The sequence below is a fragment of the Canis lupus genome, chromosome 6, assembly GCF_011100685.1.
Source record: "Canis lupus familiaris isolate Mischka breed German Shepherd chromosome 6, alternate assembly UU_Cfam_GSD_1.0, whole genome shotgun sequence".
In the NCBI taxonomy this organism is placed as follows: domain Eukaryota; kingdom Metazoa; phylum Chordata; class Mammalia; order Carnivora; family Canidae; genus Canis; species Canis lupus.
Genome location: NC_049227.1, coordinates 40,440,281 through 40,455,962, shown reverse-complemented (window position 1 = coordinate 40,455,962; position 15,682 = coordinate 40,440,281). Strand labels below are relative to the sequence as shown.

The window sequence follows — 15,682 nt, the reverse complement described above, 5'->3', positions numbered from 1 at the left end:
GCCCTGGACGTGGGCAGTGTCCTCGGCCACCCTGCTGGGTGTCCTCCTTCAGACCCGGCCCCGCCAGGGGGCCGGGGTCTGGGAACAGAATGGGGAGCGCAGCAGCCAGAGTTGGGCGGGCAGGCGTGTGGGTCGGGGAACTGGGGGTGGACGGGGACCCCAGGGCGGCCCCCTGTGACCCCACGGTGGCGGCTCCTTCTGCTGCGATGGGGCCCAGCGTGCCCTTCGCTGGCCCCCCGCCAGCCCCCGCGGCCACGATAGGCATCGGCGGCCTTCACAGCTCACTGCGTCCCTCCCCGCGCGGCCGTGCCGCAGGCGAGGGCACACGGGGAGGGGTGCTGCTGCTAATCGCGTCTGTCGCCGGGAGCTGGCCAGACCTCTGTGCCCACCAGGAGTGGCCCCGGGGAGGGCGGCTCCTGCCTGCACGCGGCTCCCCGCGCTGGAGCAGCCGGGCCAGGCCAGTCGGAGCAGGACCCACGGCCGCCCCATTAATCGCACCGGGCGGCTCCCCGCCGCAGGGCAGTGACAGGCCAAGTCCCTGGGGTGGGGCGAGCGGGGGCTGGGCAGCAGCTGACTGGGGTGCTGGAGGTGGGGGTGGAGTCCCAGGGACCTGCTTCTCGCCTCTGCAGCGCCCCTACCAGGCCCAGTTGCACAGCTGCGGGGTCAGGCCCGGTGACCCCGGCCACCAGCGCTGGAGTTACTTCACAGGGGGTGGGCTTTGGGGTCTGGGAGGGTGTGTGGCCTCGCGGGAGCCGTGGGAATCACATCCCAGAGGCCAGTGCAAAGGCCCCAGGCGGGAACGCAGCGGCGCTGGGGCAGCCCTGGGGAGGGCAGCTGAGGGTCCCCGGCCACCCGCCCCTCCCACCGGGTCCCAGCCCCTCCCCCCAGGCTCTGGTTTCTAACAACAGAGGCTGCGGCTGCTGGAGCGCAGAAGCCAGCCCCAGGTAGGAGACCCCGGCCCCCTGCCTCTGAGTGGGGGGGGGGGCAGGGGGCCTAGGACCCCCCCCATGCAACCCCTCAGGGGCTGGAGCTTGCAAAGGGCGGAGCCTGGGGCTGCCCCCCAGGAAGGCTCATTTCCTTGCCTGGAGGAAGGAAGGGCTCCCTGGGCAGGTGAGCCTGAGAAAGGCCGCCCATGTGTCACCGGCCCCCCAGCCCCGCCCCGGACCCCTCACCTCGGGACCTCCCAAGGCCCGAGCCCACGCAGGCCTCACAGTGGGACCCACAGCCAGCTCTGCACGTCCCGTGTGTCCCGGGAACGTTCCCAGGACTGCGCCTGGGAAATGGGGCCTAGCCCCCCGCTGCTTGCTGGGCTTGCAGGCTGGGCCTGCAGTCAGGCCCTCCCTGCCCCCCCATGCCCGAGGCCTCCTGGTGAAGCCAGAGGACAGCAGCACCGCGGGGTGGGAGGGGGCCAGGGGGGGCCAGGGGAACGAGGGGGCCAGCGCTCCCCCCAAAGTGCCCATAATTTCTCTTGCAGCCACACGCCGGGTCGGGCCACAGGACCTCGCCCAGGGGACCTGGGACTGGGATCTGTTGCCACCCGGCCGTGTGTCCCCTGGCCTCCAGGCCCCCGGGCCCCCCGACCAGCTGGCAGGCTGCCCCCCAGGGTCTGCCCTTCGCGCTGGACCCACCCGGAGACCCTGCTGGCCCTTGGCGGCCCCGGCTGCTTGGGTGGATCCCGGTGCCCGCGGGGGCGGGGGGGACCCCGGGGCCTGCACTGCTCCCCGGACGGCCTGCTCTTCCTGACGGCGGGGGCTGCGCCCTGCGTCCACATGCTGGACCTCGAGGGTCGACACGTCTGCTGCGTGTCCTGCCGCTTGTCGGGGCCCGGGGCCTTCGTGCCCGAGGATGTGGCCGTGACAGCTGCTGGGCTCGTGGTGGTCAGCGACCTCGTCCACGGGGCTGTCCGCACGCTTCGGCACACTGCCCGCACCCCCCAGGGCCGCTGGGTCACCGTGGGCGCCTTCCGAGCCCCGCGGGGGCTGGCTGTGGGTGTGGCCAGCCGCCTCCTGGTAACAGACTACGTGCCCGGGGCCGTACACTGCCTTGCGCTGGGCCCTGCCCTGGAGCCGCGCGACGTGGGCCTGCGGGCTGTGGACAGCGCCTGCTGGGTGGGCCCCGGGCCCGATGGAGGCCTGGCCGTGAGTGGGGAGCCTGGGGATGTGTGGCTGTTCGGCAGCGCCTGCCAGCCCCTGGGCTCCCTCGGGGCGCTGACCGGGCACGCTTTCGGCACCCCGGCGGGCCTGTCCACTGACGCCGAGGGCAGCGTGATCGTGGCCGACGAACACCGGCGCTGCATGACGCTGTTTCCTCGGGCCGGAACGCCCGTCTGCCTGGTGTCCGAGGGCCTGAGGCGGCCCCTGGGGGTGGCCTGCGCCCCTCAGGGCCAGCTCATGGTGGCCGATGCTGGGGACAGCTCCATCAAGCTGTACGAGTACCGGTCCCAGCTGGCCTGAGCCTTGCGTGGGCGGGGCAGCCTGCTGTGGGCATTGTGGGGTGGCGCCAGGCCCGGCTGCCTCCTGTGGAGGTGGTCCAGGGGCCCAACCTCCGAAGCGGACCCGGCCTCACGGCCCTGCGTCCGTCCGCTCAGCTCCGGCTCTGTGGGTTCGGGGCGGCAGGCCTGAGCTCCGGGGCTGGGCGGGGGCGGTGGGGGGGGGGGGCGCTGCCGGGCGGGGGCCCCAGCCCAGCTCCTAATCAGGCTGGAGCAGGCAGGGCGGGCGCGGTGGGCGGGCAGGGCGGGGTGGGGCAGGGGTGCCACCTTCCCTGTCCCCATCTGCAGAGGCCCCCATGCCCCAAGCCTCTTGCAGCTTCTCTGGGCCTCACTGAGGTAAGGGAACGAAGGCGGACAGCCCCGGGGCACCAGGGGGGGTCCCGCCCTGTCTGCTTCTCCCGTGTGAGGCTCTCCCCCAGGCTGAACCTGTATTTTCTCCTCTGCAAACCAGGAGCAAATGGCTCCAAGCTCACGGTGGGGCGTGCCGGAAGGTTCCAGGCGGCGGTCACGCCAGGAGAGCTTCCCAGGAGGAAGGACTCCTGTTACTGAGACCAGTGGCCAAACAGGGAGGGGGGGATGCAAGAGCGGGACGCTGTGTGCGGGGTGCAGCCGGTCCCCGAGTCCCAGTGAGGGGCTCCGTGGAGGGGACAGGGCCTGGTGCAGTCCCAGGTGTGGGACCCAATGGGGTCCCCATCACATGCAGCAGCCCTGGGGGTGCAGGGTGACGAGGTCCACGTGAGGACACACGTACTCAGTAAACGTGACTTGTTGCTACTGGTGTTGGGGATACACTTGCCCTGTGCGGAGGGGCTGGGGACACCTCTGACGTCCCAGCCCAAGGCCCCGGGGGAACCCAGATGTACCCCTTTGCATAGCCCGGGGTTGGAGGGGGCCAGTTGGGAGCTGGGGAGGCGGCTCCTCCTGGAACCCCACCCAGGGCTGGGGGTCCTTTCATCCTGGGAGGATGGTGGCCCTCAAGCAGGTCCACTGGGTCCCTCAGGTGACCACATGGGGTGGGGGAGGTTTGGCGGCTGTGAGAAGGTGGGGACTGGGGGGTGGGGGGTGGGGGTAGGTGACGCTGCAGGTGGACTGGCGGGGGCGAGGCCCGTGGGGGGATGGTGTGGGGACGAGGATTCTGGGGGGGGATGGAGACTGGGGGGGGGGACGAGGACCATGGGGCATGGGGAGGCTGAGGATGGTGGAGGGACAGGGACAGAGGAAGACGGGGATGGTGGGAGATGGGACAGGACAAGGGCAGTGGGGGATGGGGGACGGGGTGGGGGACGAGGACGGCGGGGGAACAAGGACGGGGGATGGGGATGGAGACAGTGGGAAGGCAGGACGGGGACGGGGACGGGGACGGGGACGGGGATGGGGACGCCTCGCCGCCGACTCTGGGCACAGGAACGTTCTGGGCCCGGAACGCTCGGGCGGGGTCGGCGGGCAGCCCGGGCGCCTTTGGGGGCCGGACCGTCGCGCGGCAACGCGGGGAGCAGGCGGAAATGGGGCTCGTGTCCCGCGGCGGGGCTGGGGGCGCCGAGTGCCGTCCGCCCGGGCCGCCCGACGCCGTCCGCCAGCCCATCTCGACCCCGCAGCCGAGCGCGCGGCCCCGGGGAGCAGCCGGTGAGCATCCGCGGGGCGCCCCCCGCCAGGGCGCAGGCGAGGCGGCGGGCGGGGCCCCGAGTCCGGTCCCCCGTAGGGTGGGGGCTCTGCGGGGTCCCCCAGCCTCCCCCCGGCCTCGGGGGCGCCGGGCCGGTGACTTCAGAACAAACAGAACAGAAAAACCCAAAACAGAATGGTAGCTTCGGGGAGGAAGGGCTGGTCGCCGCACGGGGATTCGGCGTCACCCCAAGGGCGGCGGCCCCGCCCCCGCGCTCGCCCCGCCCCTCAGGCCCCGCGCTCGCCTGGCCCCGCCCCGTGCTGGCCCCGCCCCCGCCCGCCCGCCGTCTGATCCGAGCGGGGCCCCGGGCTCCTAGGGCGGGCGACCAAGCGCGGGTGCGCAGGTGCCCCCTCGGTCGCCCCCCGCCCCCCACAGATGAGAGCATCCGCTTCTGCCCTCTGCGCTTCCTCCCCAGATAGAAGGGGCTGCTGCTGCTGGGGCTGCTGCTGCTCTTTCTTTTTCTGTTTTTAGGCAAACTTTGTAGATGAAACACAACACGCACAAAGAAAACGTACAAACCGCGCGCGTGCAACTCCCCGAATTCTCCCGGAGTAAAAACCCCGTCGCTCCGACAGATGCGGCTTCCCCCAGAGCATCTGTTCACTGTCAGGCCAATTGTTTTTCTTCTCCGACAGTAGCGGGGGGTGGTTTTCCCTACTTCCTGCAGAGGAGTCCCCAGGGGGTGTGATCGGCTGTGGGGGGGCCGCCCCTGTGTCTCCACGAGAGGCCCTGGCGGTGATGCCCGCCCTGTGATGGCCAGCAAGCCCGACCGCCAGGCCCGTCTCAGCCTGGCATTGTCAGGAGGAGCAGGAAGCGTGGCCCTGGGATGGGGGATGCGCCGGCCCTGGCAGGGTGAGGAGGGTTGTGTGGGCCGCTCAGCGGGGGCCGCAGGGGGGGTGGGTTGCTGGGAGAGGCCTCTGCCTTCCCGCCTGCCCGGGCTCCCCGCAGGGAAGGAAAGCAGCCCACCAGACCTCGAAGGCCCTGGGCGTTTGTGCCCCCATAAGGCCTCTCCGGAAAGACGTCCTGCTCTCCCAACATGTAGGTCCCCCGTGGCCCGTGCTCCGTCCAGGCCTGCGTCCCTCTTCTGGGTGTGGGCTCCAGCTCGGGGGGTCTCACCCCAGGGTGGCTGCTCTGTGCTTTGTGGGGACCCTCAGCATCTGAGAAAGAGCGAGCTCCAAGGTGAAGCCCTCAGGGCTCCGCAGGGGGAAGGCAGTGCTTGCTGAGAAGCCCACATCCCCGTGAGCTCAGCCCTGGGCGAGGCTCGGTGTCAAGACTCGAGGCACTTGGGTCGAGGCACTTGGGGCCAGTCTTGCCGCCCAGAGGCCCCGGGAGAGGCGTGAGGGGCCGGGAGGGCACGTGCCTCTCATCCTGAGACCAGGCCGTGGGGAGCTGGCCGTCCTCCAGGTCCCTGTGTTGAGACCGCTGGCTAGCTCAGCTGCAGCAGGAGAAGATAGCCCCCCCCTGGGGACGGCCTCGAAACTGTGGGTGGGCGCAGCCACGGGCCAGAGGCTAGGCATAGCGGCCACGGTGCCACGAACGCCCCGAGGCTCCTCTGGGGGCTCCCGGGACGAGGTGGGCTTGGAGTGCGGCCCCTGTGCCAGGGCCCGCAGCCACCAGCAGGAACGCATTTAAATTTTCATGTTTATTCTCTGCAGGTTAGTCAGTAAATCAAGGTTCATTAGATTCAACGCGAGTGACTTTTATTGTTAACGAGTGTACATTTTCCCGTGTGCTGCGTGAAGGAAACTCTCCTCAGTTTCCTTGAAAACAAAGCCGAAGCTGCCGTGGTCAGCCCTGCACACCCTTGTGAGTGGTGCGGGGGGTCGTGCCCCTGCCCTGTGGGGCCTCGCTTGTCACTCAAACCTCCGGGACCATGCCCAAGGCCCGGGCGCCCCCCCACGGGCCCTGTGGCCTGCGGGCCGGGGCCTGCACTGAGCCTGTGCCCTCTCTTCCAGCGTGCCCGGCATGGTGCTCAAGGCCTTCTTCCCCACGTGCTGCATGTCGGCCGACAGCGGCCTGCTGGTTGGACGGTGGGTCCCGGAGCAGAGCAGCGCTGTGGTCCTGGCTGTGGTGCACTTTCCCTTCATCCCCGTGCAGGTGAAGGAACTCCTGGCGCAGGTGCATCAGGCCAGCCGGGTGGGGCTGGCCGTGCTGGGCACGTGGTGCCACCGCCACCAGGACGCTGAGGAGGGCCTGGGCCACTTCCTGGAGGGCCTGGGTGCCATCTTCTCCCACGAGCCCTGGCTCCAGCTCTCCCGGGAGAGGGGCGGCAAGCTCTGGAGCTGCAAGGCCACCTGCCACCAGGGGCCCCCTGGCCCTGCCGCCCCGGATGAGGACCAGGTCATGCTCGTCTTCTACGACCAGCGCAAGGTGCTGCTGTCCCAGCTGCACCCGGCCGCGGCCCTGCCTGACCGCCAGGCGGGCGATGGCACGGCCGGTGCTGAGGGCTTGGCTGTCGTCTTCGACACGGTGGCTCGCAGCGAGGCGCTCTTCCGGAGTGACCGCTTTGACGATGGCCCTGTGCGGCTGAGCCACTGGCAGTCGGAGGGCGTGGAGGCCAGCATCCTCGCAGAGCTGGCGAAGCGGGCCTCGGGGCCCGTCTGCGCGCTGCTGGCCTGCCTGCTGTCCCTTGTGTCGGCCGCCAGTGCCTGCCGGTAGGTGCCCCTGGGGCCGGGGCGGGAGGAGGTCAGGGCCCTGTGCCCGAGGCCCGCCCCTCGGCGTCCGAGGCCTGGAGGCCCCCGCTGCCCCCTCCCCCGGCAGCTCAGGGCGCCTGGCGGTGGTTGCCGCCTGCCGTCATGCTCCCTGGGCAGAGCGGGCTCCCTCGGCAGCCTCGGTGGTTCCGTGGGACCCACTGGGTGGTGGTTCAGGGTGCGCTTCCCATGGCTCAGCCTGGACGGCAGGCTGTTGCCATCGAGGGCCCGGTGCGGGTGAGTTGTTCTCCTGAAGGCATTGGGTTCCACCGACCTCCCTAGCCCTGGGGGCAGTGTCCACTCACTGAAGGACATGGGGCAGGGTGGTGGTCCCCCGCCGTGGCGCTTCTGCACGGTCACCTGGACGCCCGGGCTGCAGGCCTGGCCGAGGGATTGGGGTGGCACCGGGTGTCCTGGCTGGGTGACTGGAGGCCTGCAGCTGTTGGGCGGGGCTGGCCTCCCTGCTCGCCCAGGGCTGCACGGCGCTCCGGCCAGGTTGGCAGAGAGCCCTGGCAGCCGTGCGGACACGCCTCGGGCCGAGAGCCGCAGGGCATCTGACGGAAAGGGGGGGTTTGGACCCTCACAGTTCCCGGGAATGAATGACAGGGAAGTATGTCGCCCAAGGTGCCGCACGGGGAGACATGGTCCTTAGCTTTTATCGCCTCCCCGAGGGCTTGAGGAAGGTCAGCAACTGCTCGTGTGCCCCAAGTCGTGCTCAGCCCATCGGGCTGGGCCGTGGTCGGAGCGCACCGACAGTCACTGGACAGGGGAGAAGCCCCCTCGCCTGCGGGGCGGCCCCAGGGACCGTCTGCGCCTGGGGGAGCCTGGGGAGGTGCCTCTCCAGTGCTGAGGGTCCCCGCGTGGCCAGCTGGTGGCTCTGCGCTCACCCGCCCTGCAGCTTCCTCTCAGCGCTTGCTTTGCCTTGTGAGAGGTTGGTGTCGCTGGGCAGCCCGGGGGGCCTGGACACCCTTGACGTTCACCAGGGCAAGGCGCCGGGTGGCGAGATGCACGAGTCCCTGCTCTGTGTGGATGTTGGGCTCCCCATTAGCAGCCCTGGGTGCCCCGGGACCCCGCCGGGCTGCCTGCGCGTGCCCCCCTGGGGTGTCCCTGTCCAGCTGAGGTCGGGGCCTCCCGGCCTAAGGTGAGCCTGGGGAGGGTGTCGCCGCCAGCTGGAGCAGGCAGCGGAAGCTGGCAGGGCCTGAGCATCCACCTCTCCCTGCAGGCTGTTCCAGCTGTGGCCTCTGTCCTTCATCTGCAGCAAGCTCTCCGTGTGCGAGCAGCTCAGACACCGGCTAGAGCAGCTCACGCTCATCTTCAGTACCCAGAAGGCCGAGAACCCCGCCCAGCTCATGAGGTGCAGGGCCTGCCTGGGTCTCCCTCGCGGCGGCACCCCTCCGGGCACCAAGCCCACCCCCACTGACCGCCCCCGCCCATTGGATCCCCTTGCAGGAAGGCCAACGTGCTGGTCTCCGTGCTTCTCGATGTGACCCTTGGCCTCGCGCTGCTGTCCTGGCTTCATGGGAAGGACTGCATCGGGCAGCTGGCCAAGGCCCTCGTCCCTGTGGCTGACGTGAGTTGGTCAGGGAGCCTGGTGGTCCTGGAGCATCTGTGTCCCTGGGACGGGCAGGGGGGCCCTCTCCGGGGGCAGCCGAGCAGCCCTGCCCTTTCCTTCTGTTGAGCAGTAGAGCAGCCCCGTCTGTGACCCCAGACAGGTCCCCTAGGAGCCACTATGTCGCAGAGTCCCCAGGGCTGCAGACTGCAGCCGACCTGCCCCCGGGGCACGTCGTAGCTCCTGGCCTCTACTTCCCTTTCCCGAAGGCGCTCATGTCCGGGTCCACCTTGTGGTTGGGGCTCTGACCGGGAGCCCCGTGTCCCTGGCTCCTGGCCCTTCAGGCCACCTGCGTAGTAGGCGCCGCAGAGACCTTCCAAGTGTCCAGGGCCGCGTGCGTGCCGTCAGCCCGGGCCTCACGCCTGTGGTGCTCCGGCCCCTCCCACGCGGCTCCGTGCTCCCCCGCTATGGCCTCCCCCGCTGTCCATGCCTTCCCCAGAGCCAGAGGCCCCGCTGGGAGCTGGTCGTCCTGTGTGGGGCAGTCCCTCTGGCCCCTTGGGCTCCCCTAGGCCTCTGCCAGTGGCCTCCTGGCTCCGGCTGGGCGGCCTTCACGTGTGCCTGGGCCTGCGCGTGGACAGGAGCCCCCGGGGCCTCTCGGGAGGCTCCATCGAGAGGAGGGGAAGGGGTGCCCGGCGGTCAGGACAGGGGCTGTGCCATGGCACCTCACTCACCCACATTCTGGTTTTGGCCAGCTCCCTCTTCGACATCCCCTCTGCAGAACTGCACAGGAATATAAATATTTAATTGAAAAATGAAAGCCACTTCCTGTCGCCCAGCTCTTATCCTTTAAATATTAGATAAGCTCTATTTATAAAGAATGCTCTATTCTTTTTCTCACTGCTCCTGATCGGCCGAGGCTTCCCAGGCCCGCACGGTAGGCAGTGGGGGGAGCGACAGCCTCTGATCGTGAGGCAGGGCTGCCTTGGCCATGGCCTCCACACTGCTGACGGGGCGGAGGGTCCCGGGGCCATGCTCAGGGCGTGGACACAGGCTTTCCTCCCTGGGCAGCCAGGACGCCGCTCAGCTTCCCTGCTTGCTGGTGAGAGTCCTGGTGCCATCACTGGGCCTCACCGGACATTCCTGACCTCTAGGGAACCCGTGGCCTTCCCACCGGCCCCCCAGGCCCCTGCTGGGCTGGACACCCTCAGGGTCACCTGAGGTCACACGCGCAGACACAGGCCTCTGGGGTACCCTGGCACGTGGAGGGCGGGATCCTCAGCAGAGGGGGCTGGGTAGGCCCATCAGCTCCCCCGAGGTTCCTGGCTGGCTGGGGTCTGCCCTACATGTGGGCATATGGGGCCAGAGGAGTGAGGCGGAGGCCAGCTGGGTGCCCATCAGGGCCCCTGCAGCCCAAGGGCCAGACTGTCAGCCTTGTAGGCCGTGAAGAGGGACTCCTTGGCCAGACACGCAGGGAACCTGTGTGCCCCTTGCGCTAGGAGCCACCTGGAGGGGGCACCCAGACTGCCCTTTCCCCGCCCAGTGGGTTGGACCCCTGCCCCCTGTGTGTCTACAGCATGTGGCCGAGGAGCTCCAGCATCTGCTGCAGTGGCTGATGGGTGCTCCTGCTGGGCTGAAGATGAACCGGGCACTGGACCAGGTGCTGGGCCGCTTCTTCTTGTACCACCTGCACCTGTGGATCAGTGAGTGCCCGCTGCACCGGCCCCACTGAGCCCCATGAGTCCTGGAGCCTGTGCCCCCGGGTCACGGAGCCCTGGCTGAGCCGGAAAGCTGAGGCCAGGCTGGGCCCCGTCCCCTTGGTGCCTGCTTACTGCCCCCTTGGCGCCCCATGCGCGTGCGTGTGTAGCCCTGCTCTGCCGGGCCAGATGCTCGGCCAGGCGACAGCCAGCAGTGAATTCTGTTGCTCGCAGTTTCCAGAAGCCTCAGGCGCCCCTTCAGTGAGGAATTGGGGAGGGCCAGGACCTCCCTGTGGCCCCCCTCAGGGCGAACCCCCTTCCCACCAGGCTACATCCACCTCATGTCCCCCTTCATCGAGCGCATCCTGTGGCACGTGGGCCTCTCAGCCTGCCTGGGCCTCACGGTCGCCCTGTCCATCCTGTCTGACATCATTGCTCTTCTCACCTTCCACATCTACTGCTTCTACGTCTACGGTGCCAGGTGGGTATGCGCCCCTATCCTTGCCAGCTGGCCCCGGGCCGCCTTCCAAGCCCTGGGTGCGTGGACACTCCTAGGGCCTGGTGGCCGCCAGGGTGGCACAGCGGCCTGGCCATGGTGCCCATGCCCTGCAGGCTGTACTGCCTGAAGATCTGTGGCCTGTCCTCACTGTGGCGTCTGTTCCGGGGAAAGAAGTGGAACGTTCTGCGCCAGCGGGTGGACTCCTGCTCCTATGACCTGGACCAGGTACTGGGCAGGACTGCAGGGAAGGGGGCACCCCAGTCCCGGGGGCCAGTGGGACCCACAGGTGATCGCCTCCGAGCTCCCATCCACGTGGTCCCTCTATGTGAGCCTGGTCTGTGTGGTTGCCCAGCACCGTGACGGGGTGGCCACACTCCTGTGTAGCTCACCTGCCGGCGGGTCAGCATGGTCCCCGGGGACCGTGGGGAGGCGGCAAGGGGCACGTGGAGCCCTCAGACCATGCAGGACGGTGCCCCAGGAGGGAGGTGGACCCTCTCCCAGAGCTCCTGGACAGCAGGGCATGTGGGTGACCTGCGCACAGGACCTGGCTCTGGCTTTCCCCACAGCGTGCTCAGATCCATGTGCAGCCTGCAGGGCAACTTCTCCCGCCTGAGCTCACAGCCCTCCCGCCCCTGCTGTATGTGCCCACTCGGTGCAGCGGCTTCTGTGTCCCCACGTGTCAGTGTGGCTCCCAGAGCTGTCTCGGGAAGCCCGGGGTCCCTGTTGGAGGCACCCATCTGTGCTCGGTGACAGGGAGGGATGGGTGGGGATGGGCAGTGGAGGTGTGTCTCATGCCGCGGGGCTGTCCCCGGCGTGGGGCTCTTGCTGATGCCCCAGTGTCCTTTGTCCCTGTAGCTGTTCATCGGGACTTTGCTCTTCACCATCCTGGTCTTCCTACTGCCCACCACCGCCCTGTACTACCTGGTGTTCACCCTGGTGAGCTGAGAGCGCACGGCCCGGGGGCGCTGACCAAGTGTGGCACGGGGCAACCTGGCCAACGGGCCTGGCCCGCAGTGCTTGGGGTGATCACTACTTGCAGCCAGGCAGCCCTGGGCAGCCCATCTGCCCCTACCCCGTGGAGGGTGTGGCTATCCCGACTCTGGGTGCCGTGTGCTGGGCCCTGCAGTGGGCAGGGCTAGGGTCCTGGCCTGGGGGATGCCACTCACTGCTCTGGGGCATGCAGCTGGGTGCACAAAGGACGGCCCTGGGTGACTGGCACCCTGCTGGGCCCGGCTGGGGAGCCAGTGGCCTGTTTCCCTGCCCCTTGCCTCCCCACAGCCGGGCCTCGGGGGCAGGGTGGCAGCTGTGCCCCCCTCAGGATGGGATCCACGTCCTCCCCAGGGGGTGGGGTCTGGAGGGGTCTGGAGGAGCCCCCGCTCCAGGGGTCTGGAGCCTCCGCTCACTCCCCATCGTGGCCCGGGACCCCATGGGCCGTGCGGGGTGACTCTGAGCACCGTGTGTCGCTGCAGCTCCGGCTCCTGGTGGTCGCCGTGCAGGGCCTGATCCATCTGCTCATGGACCTCGTCAACTCCCTGCCGCTGTACTCGCTCAGCCTCCGGCTATGCCGGCCCTACAGGCTTGCGGGTAGGTGTGTGCTGCAGAGGATCCAGCTGCCCTGGGGCCCCTTTTGCCTGGGAGCTGTGGCGTGTGGGGCACCGGGTGGCGGGAGGGCAGGGACCCCTGGGTGTCCATGGCGCCAGCTGCCTGCAGTGAGCTGGGGGGAGAGGACGCCCCGGCCCTCAGGTGCAGAGGCTGCACGTAGCCCTATGTCTTTCCCACCCTCTTCGGCACAAGAGTGGACATTTGCCCCGAGGCCTGTGTGCAGTAGGGCAGGGGGTGCCGGCCGTGGCTCAGAGAAGTGGCCCCGTGTGCTTGTGTGGAACCGTGGTGCCCGCGGTGCCCCTCAGCCCTGGAGGGGACAGGCCAGCGACAAAGATGCTGTGCTGCCCAGGTCTGGGTGGCAGGAACTGCTCCCGGCCCCTCCCCACAGCCCCCTGCCCACTGGGACAGCCCCCAGCATCCTGGCTGCCCCCGCCGTCCCTGTCTGCAGCTGGCACCAGCCACTGGGTTGGCCAAGCGCCCCTGGGAGCAGCCATCCCCGCGGCAGGCCTGGGTGACCTGCTGCTCACGGCCCTGTGGGTAGGCCTGTCCCCACCTAGGGCTTGTGAGCACGTGGGGAACGTGGGGCACTCTGGGTACAGCCCCCCCAGTGGGTGGCAGGCCCCTCCTCCAGGGCCTTGAAAGCCAGAGGGAACCTGCGCATCCCTGGGCTTTGCTCCTCGTCTGCCTACTGGATGCCCTCGCTCCTGCAGGCCCCACGCCAGGGGCCCCCGCCTCTGTCCACTCGTCCAAATGCCGGGGCCGGGCGGGTGAGGAGCCCAGGGCCCAGTGTCTCCCCGCCCCCCGCAGCATCCCCCCACATCTCCCCCTCCCCAGCCCACTACATCCCCCCTGCAGCATCTCCCCCTCCTCAGCCCACCGCTTCCCCCCCACAGCATCTCCCCCTCCCCAGCCCACCACTTCCCCCCGCCACAGCGTCTCCCCCCCACAGCATCTCCCCCTCCCCAGCCCACAGCTCACAGAGCAGAGCTGTGTTAACTTCACAGTAAAGTCCACAGATGCTGCGTTTTCTTTCTTTTTCACTGACTTTGCCTTGAGGCCTCTTCATCAATTGATAATTAGCTCCCACTTCTCTTTTCAAGAACTTTCTGCCTTGGAAATTCCCCGGCTTGGGAGCCCAAACTATAGGTCAGGGGCGGGGTGGGTTCCCGAGTTGGCCACGCACGCAGCATTTGGAAGACATTTAGTTGCCAGCAGGGCAGTCACACCCCATCCTGTGCACCCCGTGGGAAAACCCACGTCCCGTGTGGGAAGCAGCACAGCCTGCGCCCCCGATGCCCAGCTGACTTCCCTGCCTCCTGGACCTGCAGCTCCTTCAGTGAAGCTGTGCAGAGGCTTTGATGCAGGCCAGGCAGCCAGCACAGAGGCAGACGGATGGGGGGCAGGGGGCAGTGAACCTTCCGAGTGCCGCTCGCAGAGGAGGGGGCCCGCCTCGGCTGGCGCGCGGGCTGGGGCCCTTGCAGGCCGTCTGCGGCCCCGGGGGGCCTCACAGGCACCTCCCTCTGCTTGCAGCTGGTGTGAAGTTCCGGGTCCTGGAGCACGAGGCCGGCGGGCCCCTCCGCCTCTTGATGCAGGTGAGGCATCGTGCACCTGTCACCCCACTGCCTGCAGGCAGATCCTCACCTGCCCACCCCGGGCTCCTGGCCCTCCCCGGACACGCAGGCCTTCCCTCTTGGGCTCTTCTCTCTGAAGCTGTCCCTCTGGGTGCCTTGCCGGGCAACTCGCTGAGTGCTGGTGGGGTCGACCCGAGGGCGGCATCTCTGGGACAGGCCGGCCGCTGAGGCCGGGGGGCCCGTGCGGTTTCCTCAGGGGTGCAGTATGTTCCCAGGCCCGTGTTCTGGGAGGTCCGTCCTGCAGCACAGCGGGCTCCGCGCCCCGCAGCCTGGCCCGGCTCACTTCCCTGCCGCCCGCCCGGAGGAGAGTGTGCTGATCTCGACCTGAGGGCTCCCCGCTGGGCTGCTCACCTGCCCCTGGGTGCCCCTGGGGGGACAGAGCTGGAGCTGCCCACAGCTGGCAGCCGGGGGGCCGCCAGGACTGGGGGGCCTGAGCCCCAGGGATTGCAGGCCATGTCCCGGCTGATGGCTGCCCTCGTGCTTACAGATCAACCCCCTGCCCTACGGCCGCGTGGTGCACACCTACCGCCTGCCCAGCTGTGGCTGCCACCCCAGGCACTCCTGGGGCTCTCTGTGCCGCAAGCTGTTCTTCGGAGAGCTCATCTACCCCTGGAGGCAGAGAGGGGACAAGCAGGACTGAGGGACCCCGGCCTGGCCGGCTCTGCCCCACGGCCCAGTCAGCCCCTGCCCTGCCGGCCACCGACCACCGAGCAGGGGCAGGACGGGCTCCTGAGGCTCGCCCCCTCTGCCCCCGCTCATCGTGGCCTCCGCCTGTTGCCCGGCTCTGGGGTGCAGAGGCGCGGAGTGGGAGGCCGGGGCGGCCAGGAGGGTATGCCTAGGGACCTGCTGGGACCTGCTGTGGCTGCCCTGGAGCCGGGCCGCAGAGCACCCCTCCCGTCACACCCATCACACCCGTCACACCCGTCCTACCTGTCACACCTGTCACACCGGACTGCCCGGGTCAGCGGCGGGGCCTCCCTGTCACAGCTGGGGGACCCTCCCGGGACGCACTCAGCGGCTCTGGAGGCCGACCCCCATGTCTCCTTGTTTGGGGGTTACACTCTGTGTCCCTGTCCCAACCCTGCAGCCCCAGCAGAGCAGGGCCCTCAGCCGGGGTCACACGGGGTTGGCTTCATGCCGCCGCAGGGATCGCTGCCCTGGGCCCTTGGGACCCCGTGGGACCCCGGCCACCCGGGCTGCCTGGAACTGGCTGGCTGCCACTGAGCATCCGCACCCCTGTGGGGACCGGCCCCCTGGCCCGTCTTTGTCCCTCACGGGCTTCCCCGAGGCAGCAGCCGGCGTGGAATCTGACTGGGGGCGAACCCGGCATCCCGGGGGGAGGCCCACCTGCTGCTGGCGGCCCACGTGTCCTGTCACGTTGGAGTCGGAAGCGCCTGCGCGGTGGCCTGCGCTCCTTGGCCGCGGTGGGCAGCCCCGGGGCAGCTCACAGCCCCGTCTCGGGGACAGCTCCTTGCTCTGCCTTTTTCTGCTGCGACAATAAAACCTCCCACCTGTTTGGAGTGCGTCCCTGTCTTCCTGTCGTCGCCACGTGGACAGCGGGTCTCAGGAGGCCCCCACCCTCATCCTGACCTTGGGAGGGGATGGGGTGAGGTTCCCCTTCTCCTAGGCTGGCCCGGCAGCCAGCCCCACTGTTTGTCGTAAGGTGTCTGTGACACCTGTTTCATGTTTGACGCCGAGCTGAGGGGCACGGCGCTCCGTCCTCTGAAGCAGACCTCCCTGTGGGTCTGGCCCCTTGAGGGTCTCCTGGCATGGGTGCCCGCATCCAGGGCCACGTGCTCCCTGGTTTGGGTCTCCCCCTGGTGTGGGGGACAGGGCTGAGGGCCTGGATCTGATGAATTCACCCAGAAC

General features: G+C 69.0%; 1 protein-coding gene across 5 annotated transcripts; it reads left to right on the top strand.

The window, feature by feature from the left end:
• The first annotated feature begins 2,799 nt into the window (after positions 1–2,799).
• PIGQ (phosphatidylinositol glycan anchor biosynthesis class Q) lies at positions 2,800–15,333 on the top strand. 5 transcript variants are annotated; one of them, XM_038540933.1, is made up of 12 exons: positions 2,800–2,824; positions 5,804–5,954; positions 6,104–6,802; positions 8,061–8,192; positions 8,288–8,408; positions 9,961–10,087; positions 10,409–10,562; positions 10,694–10,805; positions 11,436–11,516; positions 12,050–12,164; positions 13,713–13,774; positions 14,301–14,453. In XM_038540933.1, the coding sequence occupies exons 3-12, from the start codon at positions 6,114–6,116 to the stop codon at positions 14,451–14,453; spliced, it is 1,746 nt and encodes a 581-aa protein (XP_038396861.1). In that variant the 5' UTR covers positions 2,800–2,824; positions 5,804–5,954; positions 6,104–6,113. The 5 variants fall into 5 exon arrangements, with proteins under 5 accessions (XP_038396861.1, XP_038396858.1, XP_038396860.1 ...); XM_038540930.1 differs by lacking the exon at positions 2,800–2,824 and adding an exon at positions 3,972–4,111; XM_038540932.1 differs by lacking the exon at positions 2,800–2,824 and adding an exon at positions 4,620–4,753.
• The last annotated feature ends 349 nt before the right edge of the window (positions 15,334–15,682 follow it).